Genomic DNA, 14,807 nt, shown 5'->3' on the forward strand with positions numbered 1-14,807 from the left:
TAGTAAGTACTTTAATTTAGGAAGTATATTAAATTAAAATGAACTAAATTATTGTTTATAAGTAATATAAATAATTACTAATAAATAATAATATAACCTAGAGTGCTCACAGCACAGGGGTGTAATATAAATGTACTTTTCAGTTAGTAGATTGTTTGTCAAAGAGTATTTTTTTATCTTTATACCTCCCAATAACACTTATTTACACTGTTATTTAATCAGTTTGATGATCTTGTAATTGCCCATTTAGACATGACTTTTCCTGTGTGTTGGTCAATCTAATTATTGCTGTCAAACAAATCCTTTTAATATGGGCACAGTGAAGCTACCAGCTGTAGTCACTTACAATCCCTAACAGCACATAGAATGATAGAATGATGCTAAACATTGTGGAACTTTAAGCATCACTGAATCAATAATCAGAAGATGTATGAAGGTACGTCGTTTGTTTTTCACTTTTTTTTCTTTCTTTGGAGACACTTTTTTAAGTCTCCACATTCACATTTGTAGATGTTAACCTTTAAAGTTGTTGTTACAATATATAAAATATATGAACCTATTGATTATTTTAACATAATATTTAAAAACAGGATCCTGAATAATGTCCACAAAACAACTTTACATCCAGTTACAAAGTTATGGTATTTGGAATCACCATGTCTAGAGAGATAATTTGGGAATGGGCAAAAGCAAATCGTTCTCATGTCAAAACCTTCTTGAGGAATAATAAGCCTCTAGTTTCTATTATGTTTTTGAAAAGAAGAAACGCCACACATACACTATATTGCCTGTATTGTACTATATTGTAAGTATTTACTTACCCATCCAAATGATTGAATTCAGGTGTTCCAATCAATTTTTATATTCTTAGTTTTATATTTGAATTTACAAATAGTTTAACATTATGGCAGTTAAAATGAGGGATTGGAAAGCGGGCAACAATGTAACCCAACCCAACCCCCCCCCCCCCCCCCACACACACACACACAGTTATTGATACTCTTGAATCATCATTTAAGAGACTACAAGATAAAATAATTCTGCTCTGCCAAGTACTTGATATGTTGATTCTGTTGTTGTCTTTGCTCTGAGTAGATGTCAGTCACTATTTGAACACAGAATACACATTTTCTGTGTGACAACATTGCTCCCCTATATGGTAGCGCTAATTTAATATGTTGTAGCAAATAAAATGTCAACAATATTGAATAACAACTATTCAACAGAACAGAATGCTTCTCAAATTTGCCCTTTTCACCCCATTTTTCCTAGATGGACCAGTTCAGTGCATCTGGAAGGTATTTCTAGCATTTTCTTTAAGTTTGTAATGCATTTGTGCATCTCTCTACTTATGCATATTGATTATAGCAATGTTCAACCTCATTACCATTTGGCTTACTTACTTCAGTATACACAAATGAGTGAGTCAGAAAAACTACCAGTGAAATGTATGAGTGTCATTTTATGCAGATACTATAAATGAATTTATTACATGGTCAAAACCTTCTTGTGCAATGTGTGTAACAGTGAGGTGAGAGTTGGCCATACTCTGAATGACGCTGAGAGGCAGCATGTGACCAAAAGGAAAGAGAAGGTTCTACAATGCCTGAAGCAGCATGGTATATCCTGCAGTGAGGTATTCACCAATTATTTTTAAATATAAGATAAGATAGGTTAATCATTTGGTGGTTAAGGACCAGCCTCTCCAGTAAAGTCATTAGATGATAAGTCAGTGCCACTGGTCTGTAGCTATTTTCAGCACAGGTACCACACAAGATGTTTTCCACAGCTGTGGTACTCCTCCCAGTTTTAGGCTAACGTTGAACTACTCTTCACAACTGATCTACACAGGACTTGAGGAGCCTGGCACTGATGCCATCTGGACCTGTAACTTTATTTGTTTATTTGTCTTTATTTTTCTTAGTTCAGTTATTACCTGGGCTTTTGTAAAGGACAGACTGGAGCAGGGGGATGGGTGCTGTAGTGGGCCCTGTGTGAGTAGGAGGTTAGAGCTGCCAGCAGATGAGCCAGTGGGGGTGGCTGTGAGCTTAAAGCTGTAAGAGAGGGGGGGGGGCAGTATGGTGGTAGTGTCACTGAGTGGGGATTCAGTAGGGGTGTCTGTGTAGGGGGAGATGGGGAAATTTATTGAAAAATAGATTAATTTCATTTACCCACTTTTGGTCCCCCATCACCTGGGAGTTTGGAGGTCAGATATGGTTTTGAGGCCTTTCCAAACTTCACTGGCATTGTTCCACTGTAACTGTTCTTCCAGCTTTCCCCTCCCTAATCTTCCTTCTCAGTTCCCTCTGCCAAGCTTTCAGCTCATGCTTATCACAAATACGTTTTTTATTATATTGTACTTCACTACACTGTGTTGTGGTATACTATTTTAGTTCACTACATATTATATAGTATTATGATATGTATTTAAGACAGCAGAAAAAATGTTTGGTATGGATGTTTAAGATTTATGTTTTAATGACAGGACACGGTGCCTAAAATTGCAGTGTTGGGCTCTGGTGGTGGTCTGAGAGCTATGGTGGCACTGTTGGGATCACTGAGTCAACTGAAAAAAGAGGGACTGCTGGACTGCATCACATACCTGAGTGGAGTTTCAGGATCCACATGGTACTGCTAAGAATATTTAAATAATATATTTTGGACTAATTAAACTAAATCTGTTTTGTTACTCACACATACACACATACTGCTACTGCTAATAATAATAATAATAATAATAATAATAATAATAATAAAAGTAAGAAGAAGAAGAAGATGAAGAAGAAGTAAAAGTGATGTATGGACCAATTTATTTTGTTTGCTATGTATAATACAGTAGCACATCAAGAAGCTTCACTTCATTTGTTGCAGCAATGTAAACCCGAACATCCAGTGTTTTGTCATTTGGGTTAGAATTTAATTAGTGATAATTAGTGATAGTGATAGTAATGGTACTAAAGGAGATCCTTAAGCAGTTATGCAGATAGCAAGCTGAACCACTGTTGCATTTAATCCCTGATTTTAAGCATATATTTTACCTTCATACTGATACATGTGACACGGAACAAGGGTGGCACTTATGCAGCAGGATGAGACTGGAAGGGAAGTGATTGTGGCATATACTATTATGTCTCAGCCGAAACCCACTAGATGACTAGCAATATTGTGCCATGGACTTCAAGATTTTGAAATCAGAATCATTCATAATCATTCATGGTCCCCAACTGACCTGCTTTCAGAGCATGCCATCATAGCAGGCCTGGATCTCGAAGCCTAGCCCGTTGGTATAGGTGACCAACAAGGAACATGTATATGGAGACTTCAGTGGAATGACCTGAATTTGGCAGTTATTCTGCAATAGCTAATTTCTCAGGGTACTTTCCAAACTGGACTTCAAAACGATCTTGCCCTTTCCTTTGAGAACTCACTGGTCACTCCTTCTACAGAAGCTTGAAGCCTTGGTGTAGTCATGGATGATCAGTTATCGTTCTCAGGTCATGTTGCAAATCTGACTCGGTCCTGCAGATTTTTCCTGTGCAACATCCAGATAATTCAACCCTTCCTTTCTAGAGAGGCCGCCAAGGTGCTCGTTCAGTCTCTCGTCACTTCAAGACTTGACTACTACAACTCTCTTCTGGCTGGTCCCTTTGCACATCATTAAGTCCCTTATCAAGAATGCAGCGGCACGGGCCATCTTCAACGTTTCTACGTTCTGTCATGTCACTCCACTGCTGCGTTCTCTTCACTGGCTTCCTGTAGCTGCCTGTAGATTCCAAACCTTGATGCTGGTCTACAAAGCCAAGAACAGACCAGCCCCTCAGTACTTGATGGCAATGGCCAAAAGCCAATCAGCACCAAGAGCCCTTCGAGCCCTTCAAGTACAGCTCGGCTTCACTCGCCATCCCTCGGCTTCACTCGCAAGACAGGCTTTTCCAGGCTTTTTTCTGTCCCGGCACCAAAGTGGTGGAACGAACTTCCCCTGGGTGTCTTAATGGCAGAGTCGCTCGCTGTCTTTAAATGCAGACTGTCTTTAAATGCCACCTCTTCCGAGAATACATGGGCGAATAGTAGAGTACTATGGTCTCCATATTGACTTGTGTTTATTAGTGTTACTTAGAGGTATCTTTGAATTTTAAACCTATTCAAACTAGATGAGGTTATTTTTGGGTAAATAGCAAAACACTTTTGTAAGTCGCTCTGGATAAGACCATCTGCTAAAAGACTTAAATGTGAATGTAAATGATTCTGAGGATGACTGGGAAACCTTGTTTGTTGTTCATGAGGAAATCCTGTATTATTGAGATAGTAGTTTTAGCTGCAGTCTGCATCCATTGAGAGAGCTGAAGCTTTACGTAACAGAATCTATTAGAGGCTTCCTACTGAAAAATCATGTTCAACCACTGGTCACTTGGGAATCACATAGATCTAAGCCAGACTGCATCTACATTTCTTTTGGCCTACCTCTTTGCGGATAGTTGCTGTTGTTCCCAATCACTTCCACTTTGTTATAATACCACTGACAGTTGACTGTGGAATATTTAGTAGCGAGGAAATTTCATGACTGGACTTGTTGCACAGGTGGCATCCTATCATGGTACCACACTGGTATTCACTGAGCCACTGAGAGCGGCCCATTCTTTCACAAATGTTTGTAAAAGCAGTCTGCATGCATAGATGCTTTTTTTATACACCTGTGGCCATGGAATTGATTGGAACACCTGAATTCAAGTATTTCGATGGGTGACATTACTTTTGGAAATATAGTGTATGTGCTCTCTTGCCCTGTGTGCCAACTTACCAGGCCCAGTCAAAAGAAAACTGCAGGCCTATTAGTACCAGTCCATGCCAGTGAGCCATGGAAAACTGCTGTTGTTGATATATATATATATATATATATATATATATATATATATATATATATACCTTTTCTTTAACAGTGTGTATTGTGAGCATGTAAGTGTGTAAAGAGTGACCATGTTTTTATCAAAGTGTTTTGAAAGACTTCACTTTTCTATGCATGTTTTTTGTCTTTTCATCTGTTCTCTGAAGGTGCATGTCATCCCTATATAAAGAGTCAGACTGGTCCACCAAACTGAAGGCTATACAAGATGACATTGAACAAAGGCTTACTTATAGCAAAGTCTCTTGGCAAGAGATGGCTCAGAAACTGGTGAAATACTTCTTTGCTAAAGACAACTTCTCTGTGACAGATTTATGGGCAGTAATGATTGTAGCCAACATGGTAAAAGAGGTAAATATTTGCATCAAATGTTTGCTTCCAGTCATACAAATCACAGAAAAATCACAGTTTAAAAAAATGAATCATGACTAAATTGTCACTTATACATAACCTAAACCTGTGTTTCATATTTATCACATACATTCACCCAGGTGCATCCACTTTTGATTGGTATTATAGCTATCCAATATTCCCCTATTTGTTTCCATTTTTGCTCTGGTGTCCCATGATGTCTCATGTTGTCGCTTGGTTTGTTGTTGTTTTTTCCTTCAACAAAAAATACCAGTTTGGCACTGGCTTTCAAAACCTGGAGATTAGGAGTTTGGATCCACTTCTGGGCAATCAGTCTGTTTTTGAGAGTGCTTATTACAAGGACCATGTTGTACCTAATATTACTATCTATCTATACTATTCCAGGTGGTTGCTTGATGATTGCTTTGGCACTGTTTAGTGGTTGATTTGGTGTTGCTCAGGGTTCTATAGTATCCCAGGTTGTTGTAGTTGCTAAAACACCATCCGATTGTAATACTCCATATCCCATGTTGTTTTGTGTGGTTTGCTTAGTGTGTGTCTGTGTGGAGTGACGTGCTTAAGAGTGTGAGTATTGTGAGGGGAGTTCAAGAGTCTGTAAGGTGCCTATGGCTATGTTCAGACTGCTAGCCCAACTTTTTGGCATATTTAGATTGTTTTTAGATTGAGTTTTGAAAGACAATCAAAAACCATATGCAATCTGATTTTTGCTAATCAGATCTAAACCACGTTTGTAGGAGGTTTGAAATGCAATCACAAAATACAAAAAGATCTGAGTGTTGTGGAGCACCACATAGCACTACAACTGGCAAATAAGGTGAATAAGGCACATACTGTGTAAGACACAGCAAAACAGGGAGTTGAAAACCAAAGAGAAGGCAGACATCAGTCTGCAGTAAGGCAGACAATTGTAGCTCTTTGTGTGGGACGGTGAATCAGAGTTATAGCCGCTGTACTATTATTCTTATTTTAAGTTATCTGAACAGTTATAGTGAAGGCTAAAAATTTAGCTATGCCTTTAAAGCATCTCTTCTACTCCGCTTAGAGAGTCTCTATGTATGTGTTGCTGCAGAAGTCTCCTTCTCCTCATCCCTTCCACCACACACTTCACCATTACAAATATGATACGTGCTTTTAAAATTATATTTGCAATATGTTTGTCCACGCAATCCACATTTAGTCATTCACAGATTTGTGCATTTCTGTATTTCACAGATTGATGAACACAGCCTGACAGAGCAGAGGAACAAGTATGCCAATGATCCGTATCCTATTTACACGGTCATTGACAAGTCCAGTAAATATGACAGACTGAATGCAGGTACTTTTCATACATGTGTATTTGTTTGAAGTGGGTATGCATTTGTGTTTATGCATGATAAAGCCAATACAATGTTTGTAGATCTGTGGTTTGAGATAACTCCAGATGAGGCGGGTTATTCTCTCTCTGGAACCTTTGTGGATTCTTCTTGTTGGGGAAGTCAATTTGAAAATGGAAAGAAGACTAAAGACCAGCCTGAGATTGACATTCTGTACTTACAAGGTAACATCACTAATGCACTGCTTAATGTAAAAGTAATAATACTGTCCTAATTTGTGTGCTATCTTGAGGAGGCCAAATGTATCTGGATATTTATAAACATTTTCTTCTGCATTTTGGCCACACAGTTATTACTGGGTTTACTTTTCATTACACTGTGACATAATGTACAGCATTCTTATTTGCAAAAAACTACAAAAACTATTCTCTGCCTGCTCAGAGGTAAATAGCAATGAGTGAATGACAATGTAAACAAAAACCTCACGGTAGACTTATCTTTACTTTGTATTTAAGTCTATTTAGGCCATTATGCTACTTGAGGAATTTGAATCACTTTGAGGTATTTGCACCCCCTGCTGGGCTGGCATGATCAAAAATGTCTGTATTCTGTGTGCACTGTCTGTAAAAACAAAAATGTCTGTGTTCTGTGTGCACTGTGTTTCATAAACACTGCTGGAGAATAATTACAATTGCAAAAACACCTAGATACCTGTGGACAGGCCTCAGGGGGCTTTCACACCCACCTTGTTTGGTCAGAAGCACCTAAAGGGTGCCGCAAACCACGATTCGAACCAATTTGTTATTTTCACAAACCCAGAGACCAAGAGAATATAATTCTTCAAAAAACACATAACATGGACAGGATGAAATGAGTCAGCCTACTGAGGCTGTATTCACAGTGGCCCAAGGAAGCTACAACCAAGAGATAAGTCAGTATGCTACTAACAAAGAGCAGAAGCTGTAAATGACCCACGCTATGAGTTTGCAATTTAACAACAATAACCATGCAACAACCTTGTAGTCGTTTAAAAAACATATCACAAAAGTGTGTTAACCAGCCACACCAAACTGTGACAAACTGTGTGTGTCTTAGCATGAGAGCAATTAAATGAATAGGGATGAAAGCACAAAACCGCCTCTGCTACAATGGCACCATCTATGACTGTTACTGTGCTGGTATGCACACCATAGTGATTCCATGGAATCAGGAAGTGAAGAGGTGATGTAGGTGTTTTAATGTGTGCTAAGATGTGGAGATGTGTTAACAAACTCGGGATTAATCTTTCCAGAACATTGTAGATGTTGGTCTCCCCTTATACTGAAATTCTAGATCAGATCATCAAATAAAAAAGGAGCAGTCCTTGAAAACATGGTGAAATTGTGGTATCCCCTCCTGTTTCCATGTAGTGAAGTTTAGTCATGAATTGTTGAGTAGAGAGTTGGGATTGTGTAAGACTGGGGTAAATTTGCAAGGTGCAATTGATGATGTTGGTCATGTTCCACCAAGCCAGCAGAGATGTGGAATGGTTGAGGCAGGCTGCATGTGCATAAGGACTTTATTAGGGCTAAGATAATACTCATAGTCAGGACATGCAGGGGTCAAAACACAGGCAGGCAGGTACATCAAAGGCAAATCCATACTCCAGTAGCAAAAACAAGCAGAGTGTCAAAAACCAAGTAAGCCAAAAAGTATCACAAGTGCAAGATTGGGTAGTGTCACAGCCACTTAAAGCAATGGTAGAGTCATGGAGACTCCACACCAGCACACAGAATAGGGGAGCTTAAGTGGAGTCCTAAAATGTCCAGTGATCAACTGCACCTGTGTGCTTAGAGTTGAACCTCAGGTAAGAGGTGGAGCCCAGCCCTTGTGCATGGACTCCCTTCTGAGGGAGACATTTCAATATGACTGAATTGACGAAACGCGTGTCTGCTCGAAGGTGTGGGCTAATTAGGCATGAATGGTCAAAACACACTTAAATCCATTTTCATCTAGTTCTCACTCTTGTTATCTTACTGTTTGTTTCTTTTTATTTCTTTGGAATTCATTCAGGCCTATGTGGCAGTGCATTAGCAGATATGGAAGAGATCTTGAAGTACATCTTTGATGCACTTCTACACCTGAGCAAAGGTAGGAGCATTTCTAACAAGTTCCTTATGTTTTGTCCTCCTCAACTGATTACAAATATTTAATTACTGAATAAAAAAACAGCTAATCAAACTGATTTAATGACAATAACCACTCGTATCTTTTACAACAGCAGACAATAAAAGAGTTGTTCTCGTATATAGTTAGGTTTGTAGTAAATGGTTTGAGCTTTGATTTTATGATTGATTTTATTTTTTATATGTCTTTATGTCTCTTTAATGGTTTTTAATTAGAACAAAGAAAAGAAAGCATTGAAGAAGGTCATCAATCACAATCGTCTGATGTAAAGAATGGTTGTGAGGTGATCATTACACTGCTGGAACTGAATCTTAGTGTCCTCAGTGGGGAGGATCCTTCAAAATACTGTGACATCTTAAAAGACTTACTGAAAGGTTGTGTCCGCCACATAAATCGCAATCACTTAGATACGTGTGTTTTAACTTTAACTAACACTGCCTGCTTTTCTATAATAGTTGTGATTGATGAGCTTTTAAAAAGACACATATGCATTTTTTCTAAAATCTCTTTTTTTAGATGATGAAAGAAAACACCTGATAAATCCTACTCTACACCTGATGACCAAAGAGGTATTGTCCAAGAAAGACGTACAAGAGGACACTCTGCAAATATGCAAATCTTTCTTTGACCGATTTGGAGAGCAGGATATTTGGGACAGTAAGTAGAATTCCCTTCACAAAAAATGCACCTTTAACTTTAATGCTTAATTAATTATAAAAAAAATTACTTAGTCTTAGCTGTACACTTTTCTTAAATTAGATTCATTTTGTTGAAGTGGCTTAAGGACAAACTGTGTGAAAACAGAGAGAACATCCAATTAAATTAAACTAAAATTAACTACAAATAAAATAAACTACAATATATGAAAGCATTTTGCATGGTTTGTGTTTTATGATGTTGGTTTGTGTTTGTTTGCTTGTTCACCTTGCAATGGTACAAAAAGAAAGCCTTTTGGTTACTATCAGCTCTGTACTCTGAAACAAGTACATGTAACTGTGATGTTATGTTTGGTAAAACAGTTGTGAGCATTTATAGTATTTACATTACAGTAACAGTGCTGCTTACCTTAAAAAGTTCTTTAATGATTTGATATGACTTAAGAATATAATAGGGACTACTGGGTTACATATTAGCCATATTTTTGCTTTATTTTCATGTAAACTTATTTTGTCAGAAATTTGGATTGGCATTGTTAGATCCATAGAGATAGCCTGTAACTGGATCTGGGGAACGACTTACAACCATGTCTACAGAATGAAAGGTGAGAAATTGCTGTACGTCTCTTTTAGAACTTGATAAAAATGGTAAATGTTTCAGTACACAGATGTACCTTGGATTAAGCGGAGCTGGACTGAACAACCAGAAGTAGAAGAACAACATACACTATATTGCCAAAAGTATTTGCCTGCCTGCCTTTGCACTCATATGAACTTTAGTGTCATCACATTCTTAATCCATTGGGTTAAATTTGATGTTGGGCCAGCCAGAACAGCTTCAACTCTTTTGGGAAGGCCTTCCACAAGGTTTAGGTGTGTGTTTATGGAAACTGTTCACCATTTTTTCAGAAGCACATTTGTGAGGTCAGACACTGATGTTGCACTAAAAGGCCTGGCATGCAGTCTCCGCTCTAATGTATCCCAAAGGTGTTCTATCAGGTTAAGGTCAGGACTCTGTGCAGGCCTGTCAAGTTCTTCTATACCAAATTCGCTCATCCATGTCTTTATGGACCTTGCTTTGTGCACTGGTGCGCAGTCATGTTGTAACACAGTACCTTTCTGGAATTCACTGAGCTCCTGAAAGCGACCTATTCTTTCACAGTTGTTTGTAGAAGCAATCTGCATGCTAGGTGCTTGGTTTTATACATCTGCTGCCTGAACACCTGAATTCAATGATTTGGATGGTTGAGTGAATACATTTGAAAATGCCTCCTTTTTCCTAAGCTCCTCTTGTGAAAGATGTGATGTCAATATTAAAACACCACCTCTGTTCTAACTCTGATGAACTCAAGTTCTGTCTGCTTAATGTCTAGACCAGTTAGTTTTGTCTATGATGGCTGTTAATGAAAACCCCTTTAAGTTGGTTACGTCTTTTGTCAAACAGTAGGAGCTGTTGCAGCTCTTGTTGCTTTGCTTGGTCGTATGCTAAATAAGCCAAATGGTCTAACAATTTTGGAGGGAGACACCATGGTTTGGAGCTTTTATTATAATAATGATATGATAACTTTCATGAAAACTGATCATTTTTGCATGTCAGTTCAGAAGTAGAAAAATATGAATTGAGTAGTGTGATAGACTGATTTATAAAGTATTACTGTTTGATTGTTTCATCAGTGGAAGGCGTTGACCCCAGTGTCCTCAACGCAGCTAAGAGAGAGTACGAGGATGCTGGACTGTTAAACAATTCACCTTATGTCTCAGTGCTGAGAAAAGAACGAGACATTGACCTCATCATTTCCTTTGACTTCAGTGCAGGGAATCCCTTTGAGGTAACACACACACACACAGTCTCTTATGTAACATGTATGATTCCTTCAAGTTTATATCAATGTCCAAAGTATGATCTGTTATAGCAAGTTCAAGTTTATATCAATGTCCAAAGTATGATCTGTTATAGCACTCTTAATTATGTGCAACTCCCTTACAGTACACACTACAGTAGTGGTCTCTTTTAAAACAATAGTTTTACCCTTACACTAACACTAAACAATGTTGATATTCAAAGGGCATCAATATTAAGCACATTATTTCTGGCTCTAATACTCTATGTTTAATCCAAGTGTGAATTATACACTTTTGGGAGAAGGTGGCCAGTTTGCTTCTGTTGTTACTTCGCAGTCCTCAATAAGTAAGTCAGGACTGAAACAGGTATGGCAAACTGTATGGGGTGTTTAAAACTGTATTACATGTCCATTTTTGACTTTGGTGGACATATGTAACCCAGTGGTTATTAAGACATAGGAAAGAAAACGAGTTACTGTTCCTTGAAAAAAAAGAGACAACAGGTGATATGATACGTATCACATTAGCATAGTCCCATCTTCATCACAGAGACAAAGAAAAGGTGGTGGAAAGCAGGTGTTTGTTAGCTGGTGTGGTGGAGCTGGAAACCCATTGCTTACCTCTGAGGCTGTTGAATGCCCTGCTTCACATGTATTTGAGGAGACATGTTAAGGGGAATTTGACAGTGCTTTGAGGAGTTATTACCAGGTGGGTTACTTCTTATGAAGATGTTTGTTTTTTATGGTTTCATATGTTTTCTAATTGGTAAAATGTAATTACATAGCAGTATACTTTACAAAAATCACATATGGTTTTACATGGGTTTATCAGGAAAGTCAACATGTTCTTAAGTATACAGACACATGCACACAAATATATTTATAGGAGCTTTTTAAAATAAATAATTGTTTTTTTTTACAGACGGTGGTTAAAACTGCTGAAAGGTGTAAAACGCTACAGATTCCTTTCCCTAAAGTTGTTCAACCCCCTGAAGATATGAAACCACAGGACATCTATGTGTTTAAAGACAACCCCAAAGCTCCAACTGTGATTCATATTCCTCTTTTCAACTGTGTTAACTGCAAAGGTAACTCCAACATACTGAATACAAATATTCCTGAATGTAATTTTTAACCATGATTATTTTGTAGTAAAAATACTAACTGTTTGTTTTTCTCAGGTGAAGTTCAAAAGTGGAAGGCCAGATATGGCACTTTTCAACTGAACTACAGTGCCAGTATGATCAAAGATCTCCTGGAGAAAGCTGGTATGAACGTCAGAAACACCAAAGAGAAACTTCTGGAGGAGATTAAATACATCACTGAACACAAAAGGTTGAAATAAACCTGATATGTGGAGTACAACTAAAGCACTTGTGTACAAATGTGCTGAAAATCACAATCACACAAGACTGTGTGAAAGTGAAATAATATCTGTCTGCATAGTTGTTAACTTCAGAGTCAGAACAATAATCAATGCTTTAAGGATCAAGTGAAACTTATTTTTCTTTGCAATTAAAAACCACAATAAGATGTGTGATGTTACATGTTCTATAAGCTCAGTATAATCGTGGGTTTGTGTTTAAATTGTTTGTCTTTTATCCCAGAAAAGCTGTTTAATGTTGTTGTATATTTTAGGTTCTATATTGATCCATGTTTTTCTGCTGTGTAATGTAATTCTTATTAGAAATCAGTAATAATTAACAAGCAGAAGTAAACTCAAGATGTCTGTATGAACCTTTTGTAATGTAATCTAATGTAATGTTTATATGTATGTGTTTATATTATGAAGTATTGTGACATGGTTCAGTTCACATCAAAATATTATTCTTTGTTATTCTTTAATTTCATTAACATAAATGCAAATGGTGTCATTGATATAAACAAGATCCATTGGAATTGTAACAATGCACAGTGGCGTATTAATACTGAGTTATCATTTATTTTTGTCAGTTAAAATGTAATCTTACAAAATAATGATTTCCAACTAAATTTTCAACTTACTTTTTTTGCATTGCTCATATTATTAAAATTGTTTCAATTACTGCACCATTTGTTGCAGTTGCTTTTTCCAATAAACATTGTGCATGTTTGTCTTTATTGGTCATTGAACATGATTATTACAACATGGAAAATGGAATATGATTACAATTCTGAACAGCATGAGAAAATCAAAAGAGCTCTCTCAGACAGAAGGATGTAGATGCAGATGAGTCTGAGATAGGTGTTTAAAAAGATCTTAGAGCAATACGAAATCAGCTGTTCCACAATAATTTACAGTGAAACAACTGCTAACATGACCATCCTAGCAAGTTCAACCCAAGAGCAGAGCAGAAGATACATAAAGAAGTCTCCAACAAGCCTAAATGACAGGACCTACATTTAGCTCCTACCATAGTTACATGTAGTGAGTACAGTATCTACCTTTAGATAGTATTACAGGATGAGGGGTGGCAGATCTAAGCGCATGGCTCTTGGTTTATTTTATTTATTCATGATTTATGTATTAGACAATTAATTTGTATTACAAATGAGAAATCAGCTACGTAAAAGCATAATAATGAAAAGAGGAATGCTTTGTGTTTAACTGTTAGAAAGCTGCATGAACAGGACTGTGCTTTACAACTGCACTACCGTGAAAGTGGGAAAAGAGGTGGAAAAACCATCACAAGAGATGGTTGAAAAAAGACAAAGGAGGATAGTAGTTCAAACAAATAATATCAAATACAAAACCTCCTTCACCCTTAAAAGGGAAAACACTTGTTGTACTGAAATGCTTGTGAAAGCAAAGATGTAAAGATTGTGAACTTTTATTCTTGCTCACACTTGTCAATAATATTGGCTTTCAGTTTTAGTAACAACTTTAACTTTTTGCTAAACATCAGACATCATGTTTGTCAGTCTCAGTATCTATTTTATGTTTAACTTCTCTTCACACCAAGCTTGACCAACTCACCATACACAATGCCCCTCCACATAAGGTGCAACATCAGGTGGCTATTTGGAGCTATTTGGAGGCTATTACTCCTGAAAGAGTGAGGCTTTTGTCTCTACACTGCTTCTGTTTATTATTGCAGGGGATTTAGTTCATTCAGTCATTTACACTGGAAGGTCATTGTTATTCCAGTAAATATGGACTACATGTTTTTTGGAGCTGGAAAAATAGCCGGGGTGATATCCAGATTGCTCAGTGGTTCTCAAGATTTTCCTGACAAGGTAAGCATTTACATATATGTGTTCATATACACTGTTGTTGTCAGAATTCGGGAAGAGAGAGAGGGGGGAAAAAGAAAAAAACACCCCACAACAAAGAAATATTCACAGCAATCCAACACATAAATACTCCCACACTACAGTTTAAAACTATTTTTTACCCGTCTAAAATATGGCTTTAAAGAGCTGTGTAGGAGACATTAGGGGTCAGCTTATATAGAGTAAGCTGAAGCAATGGTGGATGTCTGTGAGGCTTTGCAGCCCTCAGATGAAGGCCACTGAGGCCTTTTGCAAAGAGTGTGCAACCTAGCTCTTGTGTTTTGTTTTCACTTTGTGTAGATTT

At 37.5% G+C, this 14,807-nt stretch overlaps 1 protein-coding gene across 1 annotated transcript; it reads left to right on the top strand.

The window, feature by feature from the left end:
• The first annotated feature begins 1,226 nt into the window (after positions 1–1,226).
• Positions 1,227–12,849, top strand: LOC140551326 (cytosolic phospholipase A2 gamma-like). Its single transcript, XM_072674731.1, has 13 exons — positions 1,227–1,298; positions 1,528–1,636; positions 2,486–2,628; positions 5,050–5,251; positions 6,485–6,590; positions 6,672–6,812; positions 8,641–8,718; positions 8,982–9,128; positions 9,271–9,411; positions 9,929–10,015; positions 11,085–11,239; positions 12,174–12,339; positions 12,433–12,849. Exons 1-13 carry the CDS (start codon positions 1,273–1,275, stop codon positions 12,594–12,596), a joined length of 1,665 nt encoding a protein of 554 aa, XP_072530832.1. The 5' UTR covers positions 1,227–1,272; the 3' UTR covers positions 12,597–12,849.
• Positions 12,850–14,807: the final 1,958 nt, after the last annotated feature.

The sequence above is a fragment of the Salminus brasiliensis genome, chromosome 3 (genome assembly GCF_030463535.1).
Source record: "Salminus brasiliensis chromosome 3, fSalBra1.hap2, whole genome shotgun sequence".
Taxonomy (NCBI): Eukaryota; Metazoa; Chordata; class Actinopteri; order Characiformes; family Bryconidae; genus Salminus; species Salminus brasiliensis.

Bases quoted from the DNA above. Each gene is read 5' to 3' on its own strand.
- LOC140551326 (XM_072674731.1), top strand. From the start codon at position 1,273: ATGGACCAGTTCAGTGCATCTGGAAG. The intron at 6,813-8,640 runs GTAACATCACTA...GAATTCATTCAG, and splicing joins TGACATTCTGTACTTACAAG to GCCTATGTGGCAGTGCATTA. The intron at 9,129-9,270 runs GTTGTGTCCGCC...CTCTTTTTTTAG, and splicing joins CTTAAAAGACTTACTGAAAG to ATGATGAAAGAAAACACCTG.